Consider the following 24,249-nt stretch of genomic DNA (forward strand, 5'->3'; position numbering starts at 1 on the left):
GCATTTCACACCTTCAACTTTATATGACCGAGTATTGGATGGCTTCTGTTACACTGTTATGTAGTACAATGGGGCCCCCAGTTTTGTGCTTTGTGTAACCCACTGACTAGCAAATTTGAAAGGTAACTCTGCCCTGTGTGATGACTGCCTTGTGAAGATTGCTGCAGAGGTCTAACCCACTGATTGGTAGATTGAAAAGGTAACCCCACCCTATACTACTCACCATTTTGTATGTTGTTGTTTGTTAAGGTCTGTGTTTGGGCAGTCTCCCTGATGAAGGCTTATGCCGAAATGCCTTGGAGTGTCCTATGAAGGATTTTAGGCTTTTATTGTTCACTGAACTAGCCAATGTATTAAAGGCTTTTTAACTTTACTTCAGAAGAGTGCCTTGGACTTTCCTTTTTTCTAGTGTATAATGTTAATCCCTGCCCAAGAAACACCTTCATCAGTAATGTTCTTTCTCTTCACAAACTGAATCCCAATGTAGCACTCCCTACTCCTACGTTTTTCTACTTTTTTAACTGATTATTTGCAAAATTACGTTATGTGCCAGTTGTAATTGTATTAGCAAAGATTCAAAGTTTAGGGACCGTCAGCACATGCAAATGTACAAAGAAGAAATGGATGCTTGGTCTGCTGGAAAATGATCATTATCATGCAAATGAGTATTGATGCCACAGTCGGGAAATTGGAGTTAATCTCTTTGCCGTACAGTATGAGAATGTCATCAATTAGAGCAGAGGAGCAATGCTGGAGCAACCTGATCTTGCACAATTATACCAAAGACCAGTTTGTGTGTGTACATTAGATATGCACGCTGACTGCATAGTAACTGAAAGCTCAAAACAATAGAGTGGGCCTCCCAGATAGCAAATTACTTTGGTAAATAAAACGATAACAAAGATTTATCATATTTATTGGGTGTTTGTGCAAGCCGTGTCTAGCAGTGTCTGGAACCGGGCTTCATTTGTAATATATCAAGCATAAACCTAACTGTCTGAAGTAAAATGAGTCTGGCAAAAGTAGATGCACCCTGCATAATTATGTGAGTGCAATGGAAGTCAAGAGAATCACACTTGCACTAATATTGATGGGGAGGTCAGAGGGACAGCACTGACCTCTTTTAGACTAATGGCTGACACCGAGACACCGAGCTCCTGAACATGATTAACAGTGGTCACTGACTCCAAAGGCCTCTGGCAGCAGAAGCAACATAAACTGTCTTTTGGATCAGAATAATTTAGTAGGTATGCAGACACACCACAGTGGGTAAAATCCCTGCAACCTCAACAGAGTTTCAGGTAAATTGTCCACTGAGAGGTATATTTTGATAGAAAAGGGTTTTAGACTGAATAGACTTGGTCAAGGCAGAGGTGTGATACATGCCTATTGAGTAGGTGACACCATGGAAATGTTAAAAAAAAAAAAAAAAAAAAACTTGCTAGGTCACTTTTGCTCAAGTTAAGCTTTGAGCAGCAAATCACAATATGTCTGTAAGCGAACAATACTGTCTTAAATTACCAACAGCTTGTTCTTCCCTGCCCTGACAATGACAGGCAGTATAGAATTGCAGCATATTTGCCTCTTTAAAAATAAATTTGTGCAAATGGGGAAATGCTATCTGGGTCACAGTGTGCCAGAGTTATGATGGCTGTGTGGCAAAAAAAAAAAAAAAAAAGTTTGTGTGAGGCAAAAATTCTATTTTTCAATTTTATGCAGCCAGGACAGCTTGGAGAGGACAAATAATGAGATGACTTATCTTTGGAGGCCTCCAATTATAGAGCATGTTTCCCACTGGAGTAATTATACCTCTTGGCACTACATGAACTCAGTAGCAGTAATATTGCCTCATCTTTGTCAGGTGTGTTTGATAATACATGACTGGTTTCTTTGCATTCCTAAGTTGTAGTCACAGGACTCCGTGCCAGACCAGTCCTACTGTTTTATTAATTCGGAGAGACGTTTAAAGGTAATAGGATAGCTTGTGGGAAAGGATGCAACAAACAGGTTCTACAAAACATAGCCAAGCAGCAGGAAATTGGCTCATTAAATAGCTTAAGCATAATCTATTCGTTTAATGAAAAATCAATGTATGAATAAGAACAAAAGAGCATCATTTTGCCCTTTAGTGATTGCATTATGAAATATTTTAACTGTTTTCCAGGGTTAACCAACCAGAGAAAAGGCTGTCGTTCTGACAAGGCAAAGAATCACTTTCGCATTAAAAACTAATCAATTAACAGCAGCTAGGCCTAATGCTAACTTTATAAAACACAGTGGCTGAATAATACGGACAGATCTCTCTAAAATACCTACAAATAGTGTGTCTGCAGTGATTTTGCATTAGGCCCACTTGTCTATCTCCTGCGGTATCATTGTGATGTAGTACTCATTTGTCCCCTGACATCAATGTAATACTTCTATGGGGACTTCGTTTTACTGCAGTATTCTTGAAAAGTGTCACAGGACATTACAAAAGTTTTTTTTTTTTTTTGTAGCTAAAGGACATCCGCAAGATAATCCTCACCGCGCCCAAGGCGTGGATGTCATTTACCAATAGAGACCGATGACACAGCCGCACCACGACGGGGCTGCTCAATTAGTAAAGTCCAAATTTTACCTATTATGTTAAAGCTACAAACCGCTTGTTTTTCCCCCAAACACTGTCATATCAGTAATAAACAAATAGATCTACATTATAGTACCACCATTTAATGCAATTTCATCCCGAGGAATCTTGTGACTGTTAGATATCACTGCACAAAAGTTTACTGGTAAAAGTTAATGGTAATGTTAATGGTCATTTTAGTGTTATTGGTGGTAGTGTGAAGTTATAGTGTGTATGATGTTTGTGTTTAATTTTAGTGCTAATTCAAGTGTTAGTGTTTTGTGTGTGTGTGTGTGTGTGTGTGTGTGTGTGTGTGTGTGTGTGTGTGTGTGTGTGTGTGTGTGTGTGTGTGTGTGTGTGTGTGTGTGTCCTGACACATTCTCACTGTGATAACTTTAAACTGAAGTGACATATTAAACTATGCCTCGGGATGAGTGGACCAGGTCTCACCGTCTCTCAGGTTCTGCTGGCGGACGCAGCGCTCCCGGACAGCGCGAGCCCACTTCTCCGCCTCCTCCAGGTTGGTGCGCGGGTCCTGGAGCGTCACCACCCGAAAACACTGCTCCACTCTCTGGCGCGAGACACCGGAGCTCATCCACCGCCTCTTGAACGGGTAGAAGTACGCTGCGAAGTACGCTCCCGGGTCGGCGTTGTCTTCTCCCCGGTACGCCCGACAGCCGACGCAGTCCCGCAGGCTGAGCACCAGCTTGTTCCGTCCGACAGGTGCGGACGTGATCCTCTGGACGGTGAGGTCCCGCTCCGTCAGGCTCACCGCACACCTGACTTTTCGGTTGCCCGCCGCCGTGAATTCCCCATACAGCGCGACCTGGTTGATGCCGTTGTTGTAGGACGGGTCCGGCTCTGCTCTCCTCTGGTCCATCCTGAGCGGACGGGGGAGACGGAGCCGCAGACCAGACCGGGGCGCGCGGGGGTTGGGGATCTGGAGTACAGCAGCACCGCACGCACTCACATCCCCGCCGTGGATGCGAGCAAACTCAGTGGAGTTGAGTGCGAGACTGCGACTGTCAGTGAGCTATGGGCTGATGGTCGGACGCGCGTCAAGACAGCCAGAGTGAAACACACAGTACATCCGGTCAGTCCGAATAAAAGCCTTGCCGACGGCCGCGTTGAGAAACGGGATGTGAGCACATGATGAAAAGAAACTGTGGAACAGCATGGCGTGTGAGTGAAACACTGTCAGTATGAAAACATGTCTGGATGATGTGAAAACAACGAATAGTCGGCCACTAATAGCCTATCTGTTCAGTGATTTAAAAACGAAATTTAGTTCACGGACCCCTCCACATGGCATTTAATATTGTAGTGAGTGAGTGATGTGTGTCATCCCACATTACAATGGTTTTTAATCTACACCATCGGGACTCAGAGCTCTCTCACACACACACACACACACACACACACACACACATATATATATGTGTGTGTGTATATATATATATATATATATATATATATATATATATATATGAGCTCTCTCTCTCTCTCTGTCTCTCTCTCTCTCTCTCTCTCTCTCTCTCTCTCTCTCTCTATATATATATATATATATATATGTATGTATGTATGTATGTATGTATGTACATTATTGCTAAAATATAACACACCATGGGGAGAAATAAGACATTCAGATACTATTTTGCAGTAAGAAATTCACTCCACTTTTAGTGTAATAATTGCGTAGTTTTTTACGCCCTGATAAAAAAATTTCAAGTGACAAACGTGTTTTTATTTTGAAAGCAAAATCCTGTAATTTCCGGTATTGCCCTGGTTATTTCTTTGTGACTCGTTCACATTGGAGTTTAATGGTAACAGCTGGCCCTTTGGAAAAGACGACGCATATCGCCCCCTAGTGGTGGATAGAGGGAATGACCGGGTGGTTGCAAAAACTTTCCTTGGCAGAATAAATTGATTTATGCATACTTAATGATTTTAGACAACAGGCTATATTCTGTGTGCGCAGCTTTCACTATTTTGAATATTAGCTCGGAAGATAATATCTGACGCCTATTTAGCTTTTTGTGAATGCAGATATTACTGACCTCTTGAAGTGTGTTATGATGATGATGGTGACTATTATTCTTATTGTTATTCTTATTCTTATCAGTCCTAGTAGTAGTAGTAGTAGTAGTTGTTGTATTAGGCCTTACAATCCTACCACTAGTAGTCTAATAGTAGTAGGCCTAGTAGTAATAGCAGAGGGCCCAGTAGTATTAATGATAGTGCCAGTGCATTATTGTATTCTGCAGCCTAAATATCGCGGCTATGGATAAAATTTTAAGTGGCACCAATAATATGACAGATTTTGTGTTTACTATGCACTTTTGAGGGAGAGCAAGAGCAAGAGAGAGAGAGATAGATGATCATGCAGTGGTCATAAAGCTGGAGGCAGAGAGTTAAGTGCACCTCTTTACCATAAAATTCTACTTACTTACAAACATATAAATTACTCAGGACGATGAGCAGTAAAACTGTGAGGTGGGCCTGGGCTAAGGCAGCAGGGCTGACTCACCTCCCTGCAGTTTGCGGCTCACTCTCGACAGCAGGTGCTGCCAAGTGAGTACAAACTGGTTCCCTTTTTTCTGGTACCCTGACAGTCATTGTGATTCACGTCAACATCTACAGTGTGGTTGTACTGCATACAAAGGCATGTACCGGTTTTCTATAATGCAGATAGTTATCAAATGCCAAGGAAGAACTAATATTAAACTCTTTCTTTGTTGTGATCAAACTGCAGAGGAAACCTGACTCAAGTACCTGAAGATCTAGGGTGTGTAATAGTATTAGCATTAATATTAATATTAGTACACTAAAACCATAAAATACCATGAACTGATCCACTGTACTTACATTGATGATTCAGCAACAGGTACATTTATCATAGTAGATGATGCACATATAGAGTCAGAATCATATGAGTGTGGTTATGTTTGTGTGTGTGCATACATAAAATGCTCATGTAATTCATCATTGTTTCACTGCACAGTTTATTTGATTTTATTTTTCCGCTCATGCAAATCATCGTAATTTAGGAACATACAGTGGCAGTCAAGTTCTTTGCATTCCACATTCTTTTTAGTGATCTTGTGTTTTATTTGGCTTCTGGTATGCAGGAACAGACTCACTGAATTGGTGAGAAATTAGTTTTTTATTGCTCTCTGTCTGCCAGATACATTTTTAACATTACCGCTCACTAATTATATGTAATTTGTCATGGTTTTGTGTTTCCTGTATTTTTGTACTTTGGTTAGACTCTTGTTTTTCTGTTTTCCTGTATTTTGGTGTTGCTTCCTTTGCCCACCTCTGTCATTGATTTCACCTGTGTCTTGTTTGCCCCTCCCAGTTCCCACACCTGTCCTGAGTTGTGTTTCAGCCCTGATTGTTCTGATCCCTCCCAGTGTTTCCCTTGGCCTATCCTTGGCCTTGGCCTATGTTCTCCTGTCTTGTGCTCCAGCCCCTTCCCCAGGTGTGTCTTGTTCGCTCATTAGTTCTTGTATATTTAAGTCCTGCTTTGAGTGCTGCTCCCTGTTTGTTCACTGTTTTGTCATACCATGTGTTCCCTGCATTCCCTGTGAGTTGATTAAATATATTTTTGTTTGCCATTGAGCATTTTTTGCCTGCTTGCTCCTGCATTCAGGTCCTCCGTCATCCACCCACTGTAACATAATTATATTAGTTTGAAGGTACGAAGTAATCTATGACCTGTATGGGTTTGGAAGGAATTACAATAACACATCTACCTGCGAACTGTCCCATTTTCTTGAGCTACAAATAATAAATTCACATTTTTACTGTGAGCAACAAATATCTTCTTACATGCCCTAATATATGAGTCTAAGCAGCAGTGTGTTGCACAAACTCTGAATGGGGCAAAATGTCCAAAAAGGACCAACTCCAGGCCGCTTCAACTGAACTGCCTGCCACGTCAACATGGCATCTTGGGTTCAAAACAGGCCTAGACACGTTGTTGCTTGTTCCATCACCTTTCTCCTATCTTTTCTGTCTGTTTTCACTGTGAGCTGAAGAAATGCCATCTAAATGATGTTTAAAAGGGCAGTTCTCTACAAATGCTGGAGTTGACCTGGGGCATGATGCTTACCAAGGGAGAAGTTTGCTTTTGAAAACTTATTTCTGGTGAGTTTTGTATGTGCACACCCTGTTGAGAGAAAATGCAATGTTCTGCATTTAAAATGTAAACCAATCTAAAACAAAACAAAACAAAACAAAACAAAACCAAAAAAAAAAAAAAAAATTAAAAAAAATAAAATAAAAAAATAAAAATTCAGTATAATATTGAGTAACTCTGACTTAATATAGGACCAAACCAAAGTATGTATTATTTTATTTTATATTACTTTTTAAGGTCAGCCTAGTTCCCTTTTCCCGAAACAAAGAAAATGATACAAAATAAGAAAGCACTCAACCAACAGTACTATTTCTATATGATGTCCCTTGGTTTATAGAAAATAGCTCTTGTTGGTATTCAGAGATTTCCAGTTTCAACCACAACCTGCACCATTTTATCAATGCGAGTCACTGCATGAGTCTTTTTGCCCATGAAAATCTCAGTTAAATCTGCATAAGGCGGCTGAAAGTGAATTTTGATAATAATTATCCATATAATTTGGCATACTTCTTCCTCAAAAAATATGACACATATTCAGTAATTACACAGTTTACAGGGTGAAACTAGATGCCAGATTTTTAAATTGCTTCTCGGTATAGTTTGGCTTCTCTCAATTTTGGATGTTTTTCCATCTGAGGTACAGACATTTTTTTTTTCTGCACAGATTGGCAACTGTCTTATGATTTTATGGAAAGGATGGAAACATCAGTGTGGGCTTGAATGTTCATTACAGACCAGTGCAAGCTGTTGAAGAGAGATAAGGCATGGGTGGCAGGTTTGAATAGCCAACATATAGTGGAAATGCTGCAGTGTAAATGCCCTTCAGACTGGTTAAATGGCCCGTTTAGCTTATAGCCCCTCAGCTGATTGGTGTTAATGATGCCTTGTTTGGAGACTCTATCTTGGTGTTTCAGTCTGGAAAGGACACTGAGAGCAAAAAGTGCAAATACAATCTCCCCCTGCAGCCCTCAATATGACATGGTCCCAGGTTTGAGTTTATACTTTCTAATGATATACAATCAATATGTAAAGTAAGCAAGTAAGTATGTAAATTGTTTAAACTTCCTAAAATTATGCAGTTAGTATTTAAAATAAATGTTATGCAGCGCAGTATGCCTGTAGCAATGGCTTCAGCTGTTCAGAACTGAGAACCATATCTAAATGTTTTATGAGGTATTTTATTATTGACACTAATTAATTAATGTTTATATATAAATTACATTGATTTAATTGAGTGTGCTCCCTGCAGTCTGTGGAAGAAATAGCAGGATGCATAAGATTCTCTTTGATTGGTCAAGGGATGATTTAGGGTGATTTACAATCTGCTAACATTTTAAATGATTTCACTTCAGCTTAATTCGTCCCCTTAGGAATGACTGGTTTATGGGTAAATGCATCAGGAAACGATCACTGAAAAAACTGAATATCTCAAAGAAATAGAGGCAGAAACTGAGACAGGAAAAAAAGTAAAGAGTAGAGAATCCACAGGACATATGGATTTTATCAAGCACAAGAACATATATGATGACTAATGCGGTTCTCATAGGCAAGCAACATTATTGCTAATTTCTATGGAATAAGGGGTAATTCCAGTATTTTAAATCTGGGCCCCATTTTTTGATCACTTGGGGTCTAAAGGACTAATCGGGACAAAAAAATGTTGGAATTGCTCCAGCATTGAGTTCAATTGCTTCAGCCATCAGCTGCAAAACGGGCTGCAGTGTAATCCTTTGGGGCAATTGTCCCTGCAGGGTGTTATCCAATGGACTGCAGTAAACGTTGTGTTTTATTAGATGACATACTGCAAGTTGGGTGGTACTTTGTTTTGGCTTTACTGCTTTCCTCATGGCAGCCGGGTCAAAAGCTTTCTTAGAAGATGAATTGTGTTGGTGTAGTGTAGCTTAGTGTTATCTAAAAGATAAAACAAAACAAAACAAAACAATGTGTTGTGTTTGTGCATTTCTGCATTGTACCTTTGCTGGATAGGGACACACTGAAGTTGTGTCTGGTTGTGCTACAAATTGATCCAAACACAGCCAAAGAAGAGAAGAAATCCTAAACCAAAGCACTTTTATGTTGCTCCAAGGGCAGAGAGACCTGCTGCAGACAAGTGGAGGTCATCTTTTTAGTCAAAGTTATTGTGTTGACCTGGCACACATGAAAGCTTTCCATAATGGTGACAGACACTTAAAGTATAACAACAATCTGCGCCTGTCAGTGGTAAAAACAAGCACTTTTAGTGGACACATACTGACAGGCGCAATTGCCCCCAAGCATTACATTTCAGCCCATTTTGTGGCTGCCAGCTGAAGCGATGTAGCTCAATGCTGGACCAGTTCCAAATGATTTTGTCCCTTTTGGTCATTTAGACCCCAAATGATGGAAAAATAGGGCCCAACTTTAAAATGACCTTTGAAGTAGTGAAGCTTTGAGGTTCAACATACTTTTTACTTTGCAGCTTACCATTTTAATTTGTAATTCAGATCAGAACAGCACATTTGGGAGCTTTAATATTACAACAGATGTAACCCTGCATACTACAATTACAATTCACATTTGGCAGATGCTTTTATCCAAAGCGACACACATTTTTATACATCATAAGCAAACATCTACTCAGGATTTATCATAATTTCATAACAATGTCAAAGGGATTTTAAAACAATTTACAGAAATATAGGGTAGATTTTTCCTTCAAGAAGCATAGTGTGTATAAACCACCACCACAATAAGCAACAACAACACAAAAAAGCCAGATTTTATTCATTCTGTGTTCTTTTCAGAGAGTGCTTTCAGGCTGACAGTGGAGCCAAATACAGGACACAAAATGATGTCCCTCTCTGAAAAGAGCAGAGAGGTGACATTGAGGCACAACCAACCATATCTGGATCACCCAGAAATATTTGAGGGTTATCCACAGTGCGGTGTAAAGAGGCTGCCACTGGCTGTGATGTAGAGCGCACAGGGTTTTGGATTTATTTAGCAACAGCACATAAGGGACTAAGACTTGACTGAGTGGTTAATTTGATGATACTAACTATATGGCTAGGCTTAATGATAAGTGACCTTTCTTATCTGCCTACTTTCACACAACAGGGCTGTATCTTCAGTGGGATGATTCTACTTTGTCCGTCTGTAAATCCTCTGTGGGAGCTTTAGTTATTTGTGAACTTTACACTCCAGATTTACTAAACTACTTCAAATTGTGCTTGAGGTCTGGTCTAGTCCTTACTAAAATGCATTTGGCAGAATCCTGGCTTGTAGACACATGCATCTCACACCAGACTGAAAAACAGAATTTTCTTAAAATCCATGTTTATGTTGTCCACACTCATCCACTGTTTTGCTCTACTCATTTAAAGTTCCTCACTGTAAAACTTACATATTAAGGTTATGACAGAGGGTTTTTGTCTTGTTGTATCAGCCACTGTACTCCCCAGACTGCTACAATATAAAATCTGAAATAATCTATTTTTTCTTGTACTTACTGTAACACATGGCCAGCTGCAGTGCATGGTCAGGATACACATCTTGTCCATCATTCTGTAAGACATCCAGAATTAATATTCTTTTAGGATTCAGAACACTCTACCAATGTATTTCATCTGTTGTTAGCTCAAGTTTCTCTGCCTGCATGTATGTACTGTTACTGTAAAGACAGTTTTCACCCATTCTTGAAAACTTGCTGCTGTTGTATTTTCCATTTTTTTTTGATAAGAAATTGAGCCACAGTATCTCTTTTGTCATAGGATGAAGTCCACCAACAGATGGCGATGTTGGATTCAGAAAAAGGGAGCAGGTAATCACCAAGCTGTGCTGCCTTGCTCTGAAACTCTAATTATTATTATTAATAGACAAACAAGCATGCAGCATGCAATACAATATCAAACAAATTGAGCCGTGCAAATGAAGTTGTCATGAATGAAATTGCTCTGTTATTTGTACAATGTGCTTTGTAGTCAGGTGTTTTTGACATCAGTGCACTTAACAGGATAATTGCTATCACAGCAAGCATGCTTGTATTAGTGCAACAGTCATGCATCTGGAGAATATGTCTGTTTGAGAAAAGAGTGAAGTATTTATGTGTAACATCTCCTTGGTCAAATCAAAGTCACTCTTGCGTTCTTGTTACTCTGAATATGAGCTAATGCTCCAGGCGTTGGCTCATGATCCGCAAAAAGGAGAATAGGAGTAGGAGGAGTAGGAGGAGGAGGTTTGCATATATGCAGATGGAATTTAGTGGTCCCAGTAAACACCTGGAGCCGGAGGGGAAATGAGACGATCTTATTCACATGCAAGGCTTGTGCCACATAATGTGATGCTGCTAAAAAGCAATGCTTTTCATCCACTTGACACCAGAAGATAGGTATATCACCTCAATTCCCACTTTGAAGTGAATGCATCGTCTCCCCAAGGCATTCAAGCTTTACTTTGAACATGAAAATTCATGTTATGTAATTTGCTGCAAGGGGAGCAAATGCCTCTGGAAACATGCGTGTTTCTTGAGCTTGTCACTATGTACAAATCATCACACGCACTATTGGCCTCACAACAAAACATGCCTTTCATTTCACACTGCAGGATAGATGCTGATTTCCTAAAAGCTATTGATTGAAAATGGCACAGCTGAGAAGCGGGAGAGGAGTCATGAATGGCAACAGTAGTCTTTCACTTCCACCGTTCTCCAGCTGTGCTATCTATTGCAGCTTGGTCTTGAAGGGGGGAAGAGGGCCGTCCCTGCATACGGTCTTTTTCACAGGGGTGAAGAGACACGGCTGCCACTCCCACATGAACTTGAGTACTAGACTATAGCTTTGAGAGGTTTCCTTTTAAAAGAACGATCAAAACAACTGTGTTTTCTTGGCAGAATTTCTACACTCGTGGCCCAGTTTGCACTAATTGCCATCGATGGCATTCCTAACCATCTGGTTTCATCTCCTTAGCATAAGACCGTTGACACAAAGTACATAACCAATACATTGGCTCTTATTAGTTGTGAGGACGACATAGTGCAAATGTCAACTCAGTGTGTATCAATATGGTCAATATGTTCACCTGATGATTACTTATATAGCATAGAATTCATTGTGCCCTCTGTCCTTTTATTTCTCCACACCCTACACACACACACACACACACACACACACACACACACACACGCACACTGGAAGACAACAGAGTGGGAGGAAGGGAATGCTGTATGCCTCAGCATTTAGTTAGCATTGGCATCAAACATGACAGAGTCCCCGTCTGGGTCGCTTAGTGTTGAGAGCTTGCAGAAGGGTTTTGCCTGTCGGCCTGGCTCTCCCTCAGTTGCTTCTGCCCCTTAATTCTGCTCTGTTTCTTCAGATGCCCAGCCCCTTTGTCAAGGCAGTGACATAATTATATAAGGCTTATGCAAACCTGTCTCTTGCTTGGAAACACAATGTTACTTAACTTTTGAAATTACAGGTTTAATGTATCTAATGTATTGAAAGACATAGTCTATCATACATGAGCTCAGGTCTTGTAGGATGCTATGTGCAGAATGCTTTCATGCCACTGTAGATAACTTGCATAACAAAATGGTAAATGGTAAAAAACAGTAAATGGAAAATGGTAATGGAAAAACAGAAGGCCTAGTGATCTGTTCCATGCCTTCATTTGATCCAATTTGACAGTTTCCAGCAAATTCCCTGCAAAATCTATGAAAACCCATCAGCTGCTCTACTATGTTAGACATCAAAAGCAGCGATTATGGTACATAATAAAGTATGACAGTTTTACCAATATAAAGAATGTGATGTAACTCTGAGCGCCAACGTGGAAACCATTCTTGGAGGTTAGAGGAAAGACAAGTTGGACAGGGAACAGGAATGACTGTGGAGTAATCAAATGGCCACCTCCTATCTTTGATGTTTAATCGAATCCGGACCATAACACACTTCCAGCAGGGCTCAGCAGGAGGTTCCGGTGTCCCACAACAACCCAGACAATAGAATGCAGCTTAGCAAGGCCACTGAATTATTTTTAATCCAGTTTCTCAGCCCTCTCCTCTCATCTGCAATCTCATGGCCATAGGGTATCCAGAGGAGTGAGTCACTCCCTGGATATGAAAATACATCAAGGTAGACAGGCAGGGGGAAAGCCCAGGCCTTTCCCTCTGTGGTGGGGGAACCACTCTCCAGTGTGAGTGGGTGTGGCATTGGGTCACCCTCATTCTCTTGACCTGCTTGTTGGACCATAGATGTTGGGGAATTTGAATCAAAGGCTGTTGGATTAGGATGATGGTATGAGCGCTGATGTGTGTCATAGGGGGAGAAATGCACTCTTGCGAAATGACTGAACCAACTTGCCTGTCTCGATTAGAGGGAGTCCATTTAACTCTTGAACTGCAGCGTGGTCTACACACACATTGAATATTGCGGCCAGTGGGCATTAGACATGTATGATGTGTCTTAGGGGGTGAATTCAGTGAAATGTCATCATGGGAATACAAGACTGTAGTTTTCTAGCCTTTTCTATGCTTTCTGAACTGTTAGGCAGCAGTCAGACAATCACCTCCCTGACCTCGACCCTATTTTCCCATCTTTACCTGTCATAATGATAAATATTGTCCAAAATCTCAGGGATTGTTCCAGTATGGTAGCCTGGCACAGCCATACTCTGATTTTGTTTCCATTGTTCACATCACTAAACAAAGTCTGGGCACTGTTTGATTGAAAAGGTTTGGAAGAGGCTAAACTAAAAATGAGGGCTGCTTGCACAATTAAGCAAACATCACTGCAGTTAATCATTGAGAGCCTATTACTGGAAACAATGGGGACAAACACTTGGGTTCCAGGTTAAAAATGGATAGGTTATAATTTAGAGTTCAACCCTCATGTGTCTGCTGTATCATTTACCTGGCCTTGGATTTCTTATCATGTTCTTCAGTCACGACCATAAAATAATCATTTTGTTGTACCTGTCATTTATGGCAGTAACATCAACAGCTGAAGCTAATCAGTTTTTCTTTCATCAGACCGCTGTGCAGGTGGCTCTTTGCCATGGTCTTCCCTCGTCTCATTTCCTCCATGACAAATAAAATGTCACCCGTGTGGTCACCTCTTGCGATGCTAATTCAAGCCCTATTAGATGTAGCTCCTCTTTATTCTTAAGTGTCTGTGGCTGCTCATTTCCTGAAGTGGCACCTTGGTCGTAATGAGAGCATAGAGCAGAACATGTCATGAGGGTTGAAGGGACGTCTTGTTACTCTGTCAGCCTCTGCCTCTCCAAACCACTCGAGCCCCCTGACCCCACCACAACCTTTAAAGCAGAGTTGTCTATAAGTGTGCGTGTAGGCGTCTTCAGCTGTGCATGTTTGAAGGGGTTGGTTGAGAGTTTGGAGGACCGTCATTGTTACTGGTGTTTGCTAATTGCCTTTGAGTGACATCTTACCCGAATTTCACGCTCCCTGCTGGAGCCTGCTGCTTGCTGTATCAGCCTGCTGTTGATTATAAGGTACTCTCATCACTGGGTGGATTACCATAGAAGCAGGGTTATTCACAGGCACTGATAATCCCTCTGTAGGGCGGCAGCGGAAGGGAGAGGCGTTACTTGATGAGACAAACGGATAAAGTAGCTGCCATTACGGGAACTGTGAGGTAGTTGATTTGGGTGAGACTGACAAAGAATGGGAATGACTTCATTAGGTGGATGACATCCTGCAATTATCGTTCTACATGTGCCTGAAATTATCCAAATGATTGATATGATAATCATACTCTGTGAATGATTTCAGTTTACATTTAGTTTTGCCATACACATCACCTTATGAACCTTCTCATCACTTCCTCTCCTACCCTCATCCTATTGTCTTATTGTGTAGAAGTGCAGACAAATAAATAACGCCTGTAGGCTCCTGTGATTCATGACAGATAAATTTGAACAGGTCACAATATTGACTTGATGTCTGGATGTCCTTCCTCTTTCCTCTATTTACAGGCAACAATACTGACTTATCAGCCGCTCAAAAGTCAGTGAATTCACTTTTATTCAGGTGATTTTCCCCCAGCCCTCAGTCAGGTTTTTCTGTATTGAATGTGGGAGTCAAGTGGAGCAAATATTAAGCCCATGATACAAGTGTGGTGCCCCAGTGCAAAGGGGAAGTACAAGGGATCCGCATCGGAGTCTCTATTAGTCCCTATCTTTCTGCCCCTGGTTGTCCCTCTCCCTCTGAGGTCATTAGGAGTCATGACTCTCTTTCCCATCATTAGATTAACTCCCATGGTCTGTCAGAGTGTTCAGGAAGGCCATACTCATTACCCAAGATGCCCTACTTCACCAAGCACACAAAAGCCATGCTTTCACCTTGTAATTTGAGATAGACAGGCTCATCAAACCGGTAGGCAACAGTGAGATATGGATGTGCCACCGCCACTATCGGCAGATATTCATGTCCTGTACTGCTTTGATTACACAGGCGGATTTAGAGTGCACGGTTGGCAGAGGCGATGTTCCTGGGGACATATTAGGCACATTAATTTTTCCAGTTTCTGCCAGCAGCATACCACGGCTGGAAGGATTTGGTACACAGTAGTCACAATGACAAACAGAGAGGCATTTACGATAATAGACTTCTTAATAGAATAGATGCATAACACTTGGCTATATTCCTGTCACAGCAGTGTTTTTGTCCCTTTTCGGAAATAACTCTGTGGCCCGTTGTCCTTGTGGAATACAAATTGAATGCACACTGGTATCCCCGGGACAACAACACAAAACAACCTTAATATCAACAAGGATTCAATCATTTATTTAATCAGGCAGGAAATAACAAGATCTCATTTAGGAGCAAAGGAAATGGTCTGACTCATAAAGAGATGAAACACGGCATTAATTGCTATGGTCCTGCACGTAGAGGCTAAATGGTGAAAATCTCTAATGTAGTCTTCATGCTTGAGAATGTTTGATGCACATACCTGCAGTTCTGCCCCTGAGAGAAATCTCCACTGATACAAAAGAATAAAACTGACAGCCGTTCCAGCTATGCTTTGATGCTGCTGACACCGTGAGTTTCATCAGCAAGGATTTCCCTTCAAATAAAGACGCAACAGGCTGCAGGAATTTAAAAAGCACTTGTTTATTCTTGGAATTAGAGAATTAGAGAATGTCAAGTTGGAGACAGCTTCACTTTAATATACTTTGTTCTGCTTTGAGGACCGATAAGTAATGATCTCAGATGCAATGAGATTACCTCTCCTCTCCTGAATGTCAAACCACAACTTATCATAAAGGAGAGGAAGCCTTACTATGAGTAACTGCAGCAGTTAGTTTTGACCACACTGGCTAAGCACATGCTAATTAAACTGATTCAAACAAAGATCTTAAAAGTCTGTTTTAGTTTTGGTGCCCATGATGCATAGCCCAAGCTGCTGTAGGTGTCCTAATCTTTAGTGACATCTTTTGTTGGGTCCTCTAATTTGTTGGAGTAATGCAAAATTTGATTACAAAATGTGTAAAGTGTTTGGGTTTAAAATTTCCAGTGGGATTCATCTTGAATTCCTCTGTCAAAGCCTCCAGTTGATTTAGAGTGGCTTGTGTGGAAAAACTGGTTGACTGGAGAAAGATCTGCCGTGGTTTGGAGAAAAAGATGGAGGGAAGTCTGGGCTGTTTGGACATTTACTGCGAGGATATTTTTCCAGAGATGCATTCTGAAAAGCAGGAAAGGCTAAATTAGTTTGACAGCTCAATGAAATAAATAACCAAATTCAAGAGCAATTGTGTAATATGAGAGGGGTAACCAACAGGCTACTTTGCACCACTATAAATGTACCACAGAAATCTTCTTGGATTTGGCCGGGTTAGTTTGTAGTTAATTGACTTGTCTAGTAATGATACCAAAAGCATGCATCAGTTGGCACAGTGGGACAATATTTATACAATGAATCAATGTTTGAGCACAGGAAGTAACCATGGTTGCCCTCTAAAATGCATCCAACAATTCAGCATCAAACCGGAACAAAAGGTCTCCCCTGGGCAGACAGTAATAACAAAAACACACAATCGCCTGCACCAACTCACCAGCTGCCTCGCCATGGACCTGAGGACACCCTCTACGTCTAGGACCCACATCTGTGAAAGGCAAGTGACAAACAAAGACATTAATTATTTAGAAAGAGATGCCGCAAAATATAATTGGCTTGTGTTCAGTTTGATCACACCGGACCCAGTTTTGCAAACACTTGTTTCTCCATATGTATTAGATTGATAAATTATTTAACAAGCTCAATTTCTTCCCAGGAGCTGCTCCCATGCTTCACTTCTGACAGACAGGTTGTCTGGCTGGCTGAAGAAAGACTCCCGTGAGACACAGAAAGAGCCTCTCATTTTCAACCCATCCATCATTACATGATCTTTTACGGGCCGAGAAAATTCCACCATATTTTGAGTTTTTAAAATCTTTTCAAACTCTTGGATAAACTCAAAAATGTGTGGTGGTCAGGCTAGCTTTTCCTCCTGATTTCCACCTGTCTGCCACAATATTCTACATAAAAAATATAACAAATGTGTTTCTTCTGACAGTAGACACACAATTGTGTTGTAAATGAAACGTATTCAAATATCTTATGTAAGTCCTCATTTAGTCATTTTCAGGGAAAATATCAGTATTATGATAAGGGTGACGTGGTTATGAAAGTTAATTTGATTTCAGCAGCCAGTCTGTGTTATAGCAAGCATCCATCCCGCTGAAGCTGCTGGGAGAGATTCAACGTCCATGCTCAAGGACACTTGAACATGGAATCTCTTCCATGTCTAGGGTGCTGCTCTGATCCCTGACCTCCTTCAAATGTAGCAAAAATAGATTTTTTCTGTCAAGAGCAGTGACACCTATAACGAACCAGGACCAGTAACAGGATATTCTGCTGTTCTGTAAATGTTAATAATTTCAAAAGTTCATGTATGAAGCAGGCCTGTCGACAATAACATGCTGACAGTCAGGTAGTCACCTAGCTCACCAGTTACTAATTAAAAACATACACGGATACAAATTAGGCACATCTGGAACAGTGACCTTCACACAGAAGCAGTATACAGAAGCACTCGAGCTGCCTAACGTCCTGCCATAATCACCATATAATAAGTATAACCAGCTGGGCTAATTGGGTCATTACTTAATCTAATTCATGTATTAATTAGCAAATACTTTTTCAGTCAACATACTTGTCCTGTAGTTTCAAGAAAATTAGTTTTTCCTTATCAATATGCAAATTTAAGCAGCATGCTGCGGCAAATTGTAATCAGATCATCTTCTCTATGTGAGGAACCTGTGGATGAAGTTGCTATCATTGATTATTATTGAGGTATTGTGCTCACAAGATTGGGTCTACACAGACGGATGCCACCATGACAACGTACTGTGCAGCATAACGTTGCATGCAAAGTAAGGGGATTTATGGTAGTGAGTGGCAAGCTGATAAAGGAGTTACCCAGATGTCTTGTTTTGACAGTAAATGAGTGAAGGAATTGAAAGCAATAACAAGCCCATTGTAACAAGCCCAGCTGCTGCTGCTGCTGCTGATGGTGGAACTTTATTGATCCTTTTGGGGAAATTAGGTTGGTGCAGCTGCAAAAGTAATAGAATTCAGCAAGAAAAAGACAAACAGAATACAAGCACCGAAACAGGATGTAAAATGAGCAACAAAAACAATAAAAATGTAACAATGAAGCAGTGAAATAGAATGTAAACTATTGTGGGGTTTGATAAACATATGCTGGTGACAATTTAAACAGTTTAAGGAGACTGTCTGGGTGGGAAATATGGTCTAAGGATTGCTAAAAATGTATTTTTTTTTTTTTTTCACCTTAATTTTCAACTTGTAAATCATGGAGGGCTAGCCGATGACAAGATTACAAAACAGAGATTATAAAAACAATATAAAATGAGAATTGGAACAAAATAGAAAAATATTAAAGCTAAAAAAATATATAATACATAATAACTAACCAAAGTAAGACAAAATAATAAAAGATGAATGATGAAATAATAGTTACACTTATCTCTGCAGTTACTCACAGCTGTTATATGTGTATGTTAGTAGCAATCATTACTGTGTATTTAAATATGGATTACTAAATTGGAAATACAGTATGTTCTCTATATAAACATTCACTATAAACATACACAATGTAATTAAAATAAACAAATTTCAGTATACATGCACAAAGTACTGAAAGCATTATGAAAATATAATTGCTATAGGCAGAGCACGATTACAGGACAATAACTGTGTGAAATCTTTAAAGGCGAGTGTGTGCACAGTTTGAATGAGTGGCATTTAATGTTAGCTCAGCATAAAGACGTAACAAAAAAAAAAAAAAAAAATCTACTATGCATCTTTCCATAAGGATCTGAGCCTGGTGGAACTATATATATTATTTACAAAACAGAGCTTGGCCTGGATGGGTCTGTATTGGTTGTTAGAAACTGTGTCACTGTGTTACTGCAAGGCCAATGGCCAAGAGCCTATCTGAAATGGCCCATGTTAGTATTAGTGCCTGGGTTGGGTGGTTGGGGATGCTGAAATAGGTGTTGATCTGGCTCCAGTTTGGCTAATTTTGTCCCCCTGTCCATAATTCCTAATGGCTGACATGGTCTTAGCACATACAAATAGAGTACTTTCTTAAAGAAGTAACATTTTGATCATCATATGAGAGTCACACATGATGTTTAATTTGGAGAGGGCATCTCCACTGCCTAAAAAAGTTTTTTTTTTATCTATTGTGGCAACCATAAGTATCATCATACAACAGGCTCTGCACAGTTTATAGATAACCAAAGGATCACTGACTTTGACTGATCCCCTGGACAATGCCCAAAGGCACTGCGCACAGCATACATAGCAGACTGTCTAAATGACTTAGTATTGACTGTACTGCTTGAGGGGAAAACAACAGACAGCAGGACTGAGTTCAGTTTAGTTCAGTTGAAACTGAAATGATAAGGGGTAAGAGATAAGTCCCTAGAAAACAAAAAGGTAAAGTGTGGGAGAGAGAGAGGAGAGAGAGAGAGGGAGAGGGAGAGGGAGAGAGAGAGAGAGAGAGAGAGAGGCAGAGAGAGAGAAACAGATAGAGAGAACTGGTTCAGAAACCAGAGACAGTCTTACTCTGTGGCTTTGTCTTTTCTCTATGCTCCATTCTCGAACATCCCTCCAGTGCTCTGGCAAACCTGCGTTAGCCACCCGTCTTTCCTGTCTCCCAGCCATGTCAGAGGACCCTCTGTCCTGTCTACACAGTGTGTTGTAAAGCCACAGTGTTGGGTCAATGCCCTGGCCACATCCTTTCACTCTGGTTACATTACGTTTCCGTAATGTAACCTGATTCCAGAAACTGATACTCTTTAAGACACAGTCAAAATGTGGGTGCAATGAGTGCACAGACTCAGTTTTTAAATGACAAACTCTTAATCATGTCTCCAGTCACCATCACTACACTGTACCAGCCATTTCTGCAGCAGGTGAAGAAATGTAATCATGCTATACGGTGGCAGAATAGATGGTTCGGCCACATTGCAGGGGAGAAAGTCCCATAATTTCCCCGAACCGAATGAGCTGACAAAAGACATATTGATAATTCTGGATGTGTAATTACAGCAATTACCTTTGACTGAACTGCTGCTGATGAATAGAAATTTTTGTTAATTGGCCTGTGAGTATAAACAATAGAGCAATTCACAAAATGAAAATTGCGTTCATCACTGGAAATGGAACATGATAATGCAGATCTCACCTGTTCATTACAAACCTACTCAGTGTTATTATTCTGCCCTCCAGGCTGCTTGAACATCTGTGGAAATTATGATTTTTTAAATTGATATGTGCCATGTGGTCCGAATGTCATAGTGACCCCTCATCACCAGTCAGTATACAGAGCAGCAGTTTAGGAAGATGTTGTCAAAATATTTCAGATGTTCGCTGTTAAAATTAATGACCTTAGTGCAATTGGAGGGAAGTTAAACACATTTTGTTACCCTGGTAGACTATTAGTACAGCTACTACTGATAGACTGTCCATTTGTGCAAACTCACTGCCTACTAATTCACTTGCAGTCCATTACAGCGCACCACTGGTTTAAATAAGAATTAAATAATGTTAAATAACAAAAATCAAAGCCTCATTTCACAAAGTGTCAGGGAGACGTTGGAGAATCATAATAATAATATATAATCACATAATAATAATCATGATCACTGAATCATAAGATATTCTTTTGAATACCAATACATCTCCCTTGAAGGAATGGTGAGCCCAGTTAAAAACAAGGATATTCTTCTTATTCTTGTGAACTAATTTCATCATTCACCAAGATGTGCGAGATCATAAAAGTCAGTAACTGGAATAAAACACTTGTCATGTACTGCTTTAGAAAGCGAAGACGAAGTTACAGCTTAAGTGGTGTGATGTTTGTGAAACAGGGCACCAGAGGGCCGGACATCAATGCATTTTCCATCTTCTTCATTATGGGAGAAAAACCTGGCTTCCTTCAAGGGATGGTTAAAAATTGATTTTCTTATTTAATATTAGGCTATTAGTGCTAGAACATATAGGATAATGATATTGTCTCAAGTACTGGAACAGTATGTTACGTAATGTTTTCACAGCTAACATTGCTGGCTCATTTGCTAAAAACGTACACTTTGGAGGCTTTAAGTAGCAGAATTGATATGAGAAAGTCCATGACTGACACCATGGCCAGCTAAAACTCCATATTGTGAAACTCCACATGTGAAAGTACCTCAGGAGAAATCAGCCAATAAGCGTCTCTCTGCACAGAAAGAACTTCTCCCAGTTTCGGGATATTTTCTGCATCCAGTGACAATGAAAATGGGAAAATGACTGAATGAATGAATTTTAGTTTACCACCCCTTAAAGTATTGTGATTTATTTACCAGCACCAGTGGTGTCATTTAGTTTCTTGCTTCATTCATTTAAACCTTCACTCTAGGATAAGGTGAAACTAAAATGAAACCTCTTCACCACTGCTTAAACAGAAGGAATCATACATAGCCTGATTTTCTGGTAAACAGCAGTGTTTACCCAAAAGCTGTGGGTCATGGGGTCTCTCTCTGCCACCCCACCCTTGTCACAAAAACACAAGATGACAGCAGCTGTACTATGTGGAGTGGAGTTTGTGAGAGTTATGCCTGTCTGCACAGACCAAGAACACTGTGCATTATTGTTTACCTGAAGCGGGTGGATGGTGGCACAGGGATCCTCACTTCTCCATGGACGACTGGCTGCTCTGCACGCAGGCCGCCTGCTTCTCCCCCAAATCATCTGGAGAGCTGAGATGGGATGAAGAGGTGAAGAGAGCAGAGGTCAGGGTGGGATGAAATGTGTCATAAAACATTAAGGGTAACAAGAGAATGATGGGCAACCTCAGACATGAGGGGAGCAGAGTGTACAACCAAGACAGGACCCTGCCGCCACATAGAGAGGGGTGGGATTAACGGAGGACAGGTGACAGAGTTTTTCTTGAGGTTTTATTTTGAGTGTGAGTGTATGTGTCGGGGGTTGTTGGGATTCTCATTTTCATTTTGGCATCTGAAGCATAAGGCTTTTTGAGAAAGTCGGGTATATATGCAAAGTGAAGTTGTCCCTGTTTCAGGCAGGTTGGCAGCACTCTGCACTATCCAAACCAGCAGCGACTTTGTTACTGCAATTTGTGAGAGATCTCACTGGCACAATTACACAGCAAGTGCACACAAAAGAAATATGATTTCGTGCTGATTTCTTTGAGAGTGGAAACATTTTCTCTGCATTTATATCATAACTGCAACATAACCTGTTAGTGTGTGTTTTTTTTTGTCCAAATCCAACAGAACAGTCAAAGCTCTGCATAGTTAAAATGTGAAAGTCCCACTTAAGACCAAAGCAAAGTTTGATAGCTGATACTGATGGCTGTGCAGTATAAGTAGAGGGACTACTAACTCCTCTGCAGCTCTAGGAGACATAGGGCCCTATCTTGTGCCACCCGCTATCCGCTGCCACTACCCGCTACCCGCAAATTGCGGATTTAGGAGCTTCCGCTATCCCTAAACGGTATCTTGCGCCACCCGCTACCCGCTATCCGTTATGCCGACTGCATCATTTGCGCCTGGAGGTGCGTCGTGGGCGTGTTTCATGCGCTATCCCTAAAGTTGCTATCTTGCGCACACACTTTAGGGAAAGCGGATAGCGGGTGGTCAGGACCACCCGCTATCCGCTATCCCTAAAGTTTGGGCTGTTAGGAGAGCGCGTCCAGGCGGCTTCAATGCGCGCCCCGACGGAGCCTCGCCACACACACGGTCGGACTGATACCGGGACGCCGCCGGAATGGACTGAGTATATTACTCATATAGACTGTTTAGAGGAAAGACTGTTTTAATTGGACACTCACCCCAGCACGTTTTATTGTTTTATCATAAGCCAGCAGCTGTGCTATATTTTTATTTTTAATATTTTATTTGCCCAATCTACCTTGTCAATAAATTAGTTTACACATAGTTCCACCTCTGCCTCTTGTGTGTGTGTGTGGTGTGACCCGGGGATTTTACTCAATCAGTACAACCTTGTGATACGTCCACTTGGACACATGTGGCTCCACCTCCCGAATTAACTCGCCTATAATATAATATATAATATGTATATAAAGCCAACTTGCTTTAGCCTCAGTAGAAGCCCTGAGAAAATCTACCTCCCTCTCTCCATCGCGGGTTTAGGATTTAGGATTTAGGATAGCGCATCCTGCCCTTAAAGGCAGTGGCACCTGGCACACTGATTGGTTTAGCTGGCGTAACGCCCAAAACACGCCTATTCATAATATAGCGGGTAGCGGAGGTGTTTTGCGGATAGCGGGAGGTGCACAAGATAGCAACTTTTACGGGGGAACGCCTCTTCCTAAATCCTAAATCCGCAAATAGCGGGTTTAGGGAGTCTGGCGCAAGATAGGGCCCATAATGCCATCTAAACAGGTCCATAGCATATTCACATTTGCAGTATATCTGCAGTATAGGAAGAATACATTTTCAAAAGACATTCATTTATGAAAAAAAACCCCATCAATTTAAGTTCACCACGCATCTGTAAAATGAGTATGACTTTCAAACTATGTCTGAACTTCTTTTTTGTTATCAATTAAGGACTTCAGTCACCTACAGTCAATTAAAAAGTAACAAGTTTTGTGCTATAATTTTTTTCTATATAAATGAGTTAGCCTTTTTTTCTATTTTGATATTAATCAAATTTCTCCAAATCTTGGCATGTACACCGTATGTAAAGTAGAATGAGTAAAAAAGATGAAATATCACACAGAAATATGTTGTTGCCTGATACACAGTGTTGACCTCAGAGTTTCTGGGAGCTTTGTTGTGTATTCTGATACAACAGAGCACTGTCCTATCAGAAATACAGTTTTAATCACACCTTCAGGGGATTTTGCATTTTTAACAGCCATTTCACTCATAAAAGAATAAAGCCATAAATATGGACGTTTGTTGGAT

General features: G+C 40.7%; 1 protein-coding gene across 1 annotated transcript in view; it reads right to left on the reverse strand.

Moving 5' to 3' along the window:
• LOC115379969 (sphingosine kinase 1) overlaps positions 1-3,643 on the reverse strand; it is a 49,479-nt gene extending 45,836 nt beyond the window's left edge. Inside the window, exon 1 of the mRNA XM_030081004.1 lies at positions 3,059-3,643. Coding sequence (XP_029936864.1) covers positions 3,059-3,488 — 430 coding nt within the window. The 5' untranslated portion in view covers positions 3,489-3,643. The remainder of the gene's footprint in view (positions 1-3,058) is intronic.
• Between the last annotated feature and the right edge of the window lie 20,606 nt (positions 3,644-24,249).

Source organism: Myripristis murdjan, chromosome 1 (genome assembly GCF_902150065.1).
Source record: "Myripristis murdjan chromosome 1, fMyrMur1.1, whole genome shotgun sequence".
In the NCBI taxonomy this organism is placed as follows: Eukaryota; Metazoa; Chordata; class Actinopteri; order Holocentriformes; family Holocentridae; genus Myripristis; species Myripristis murdjan.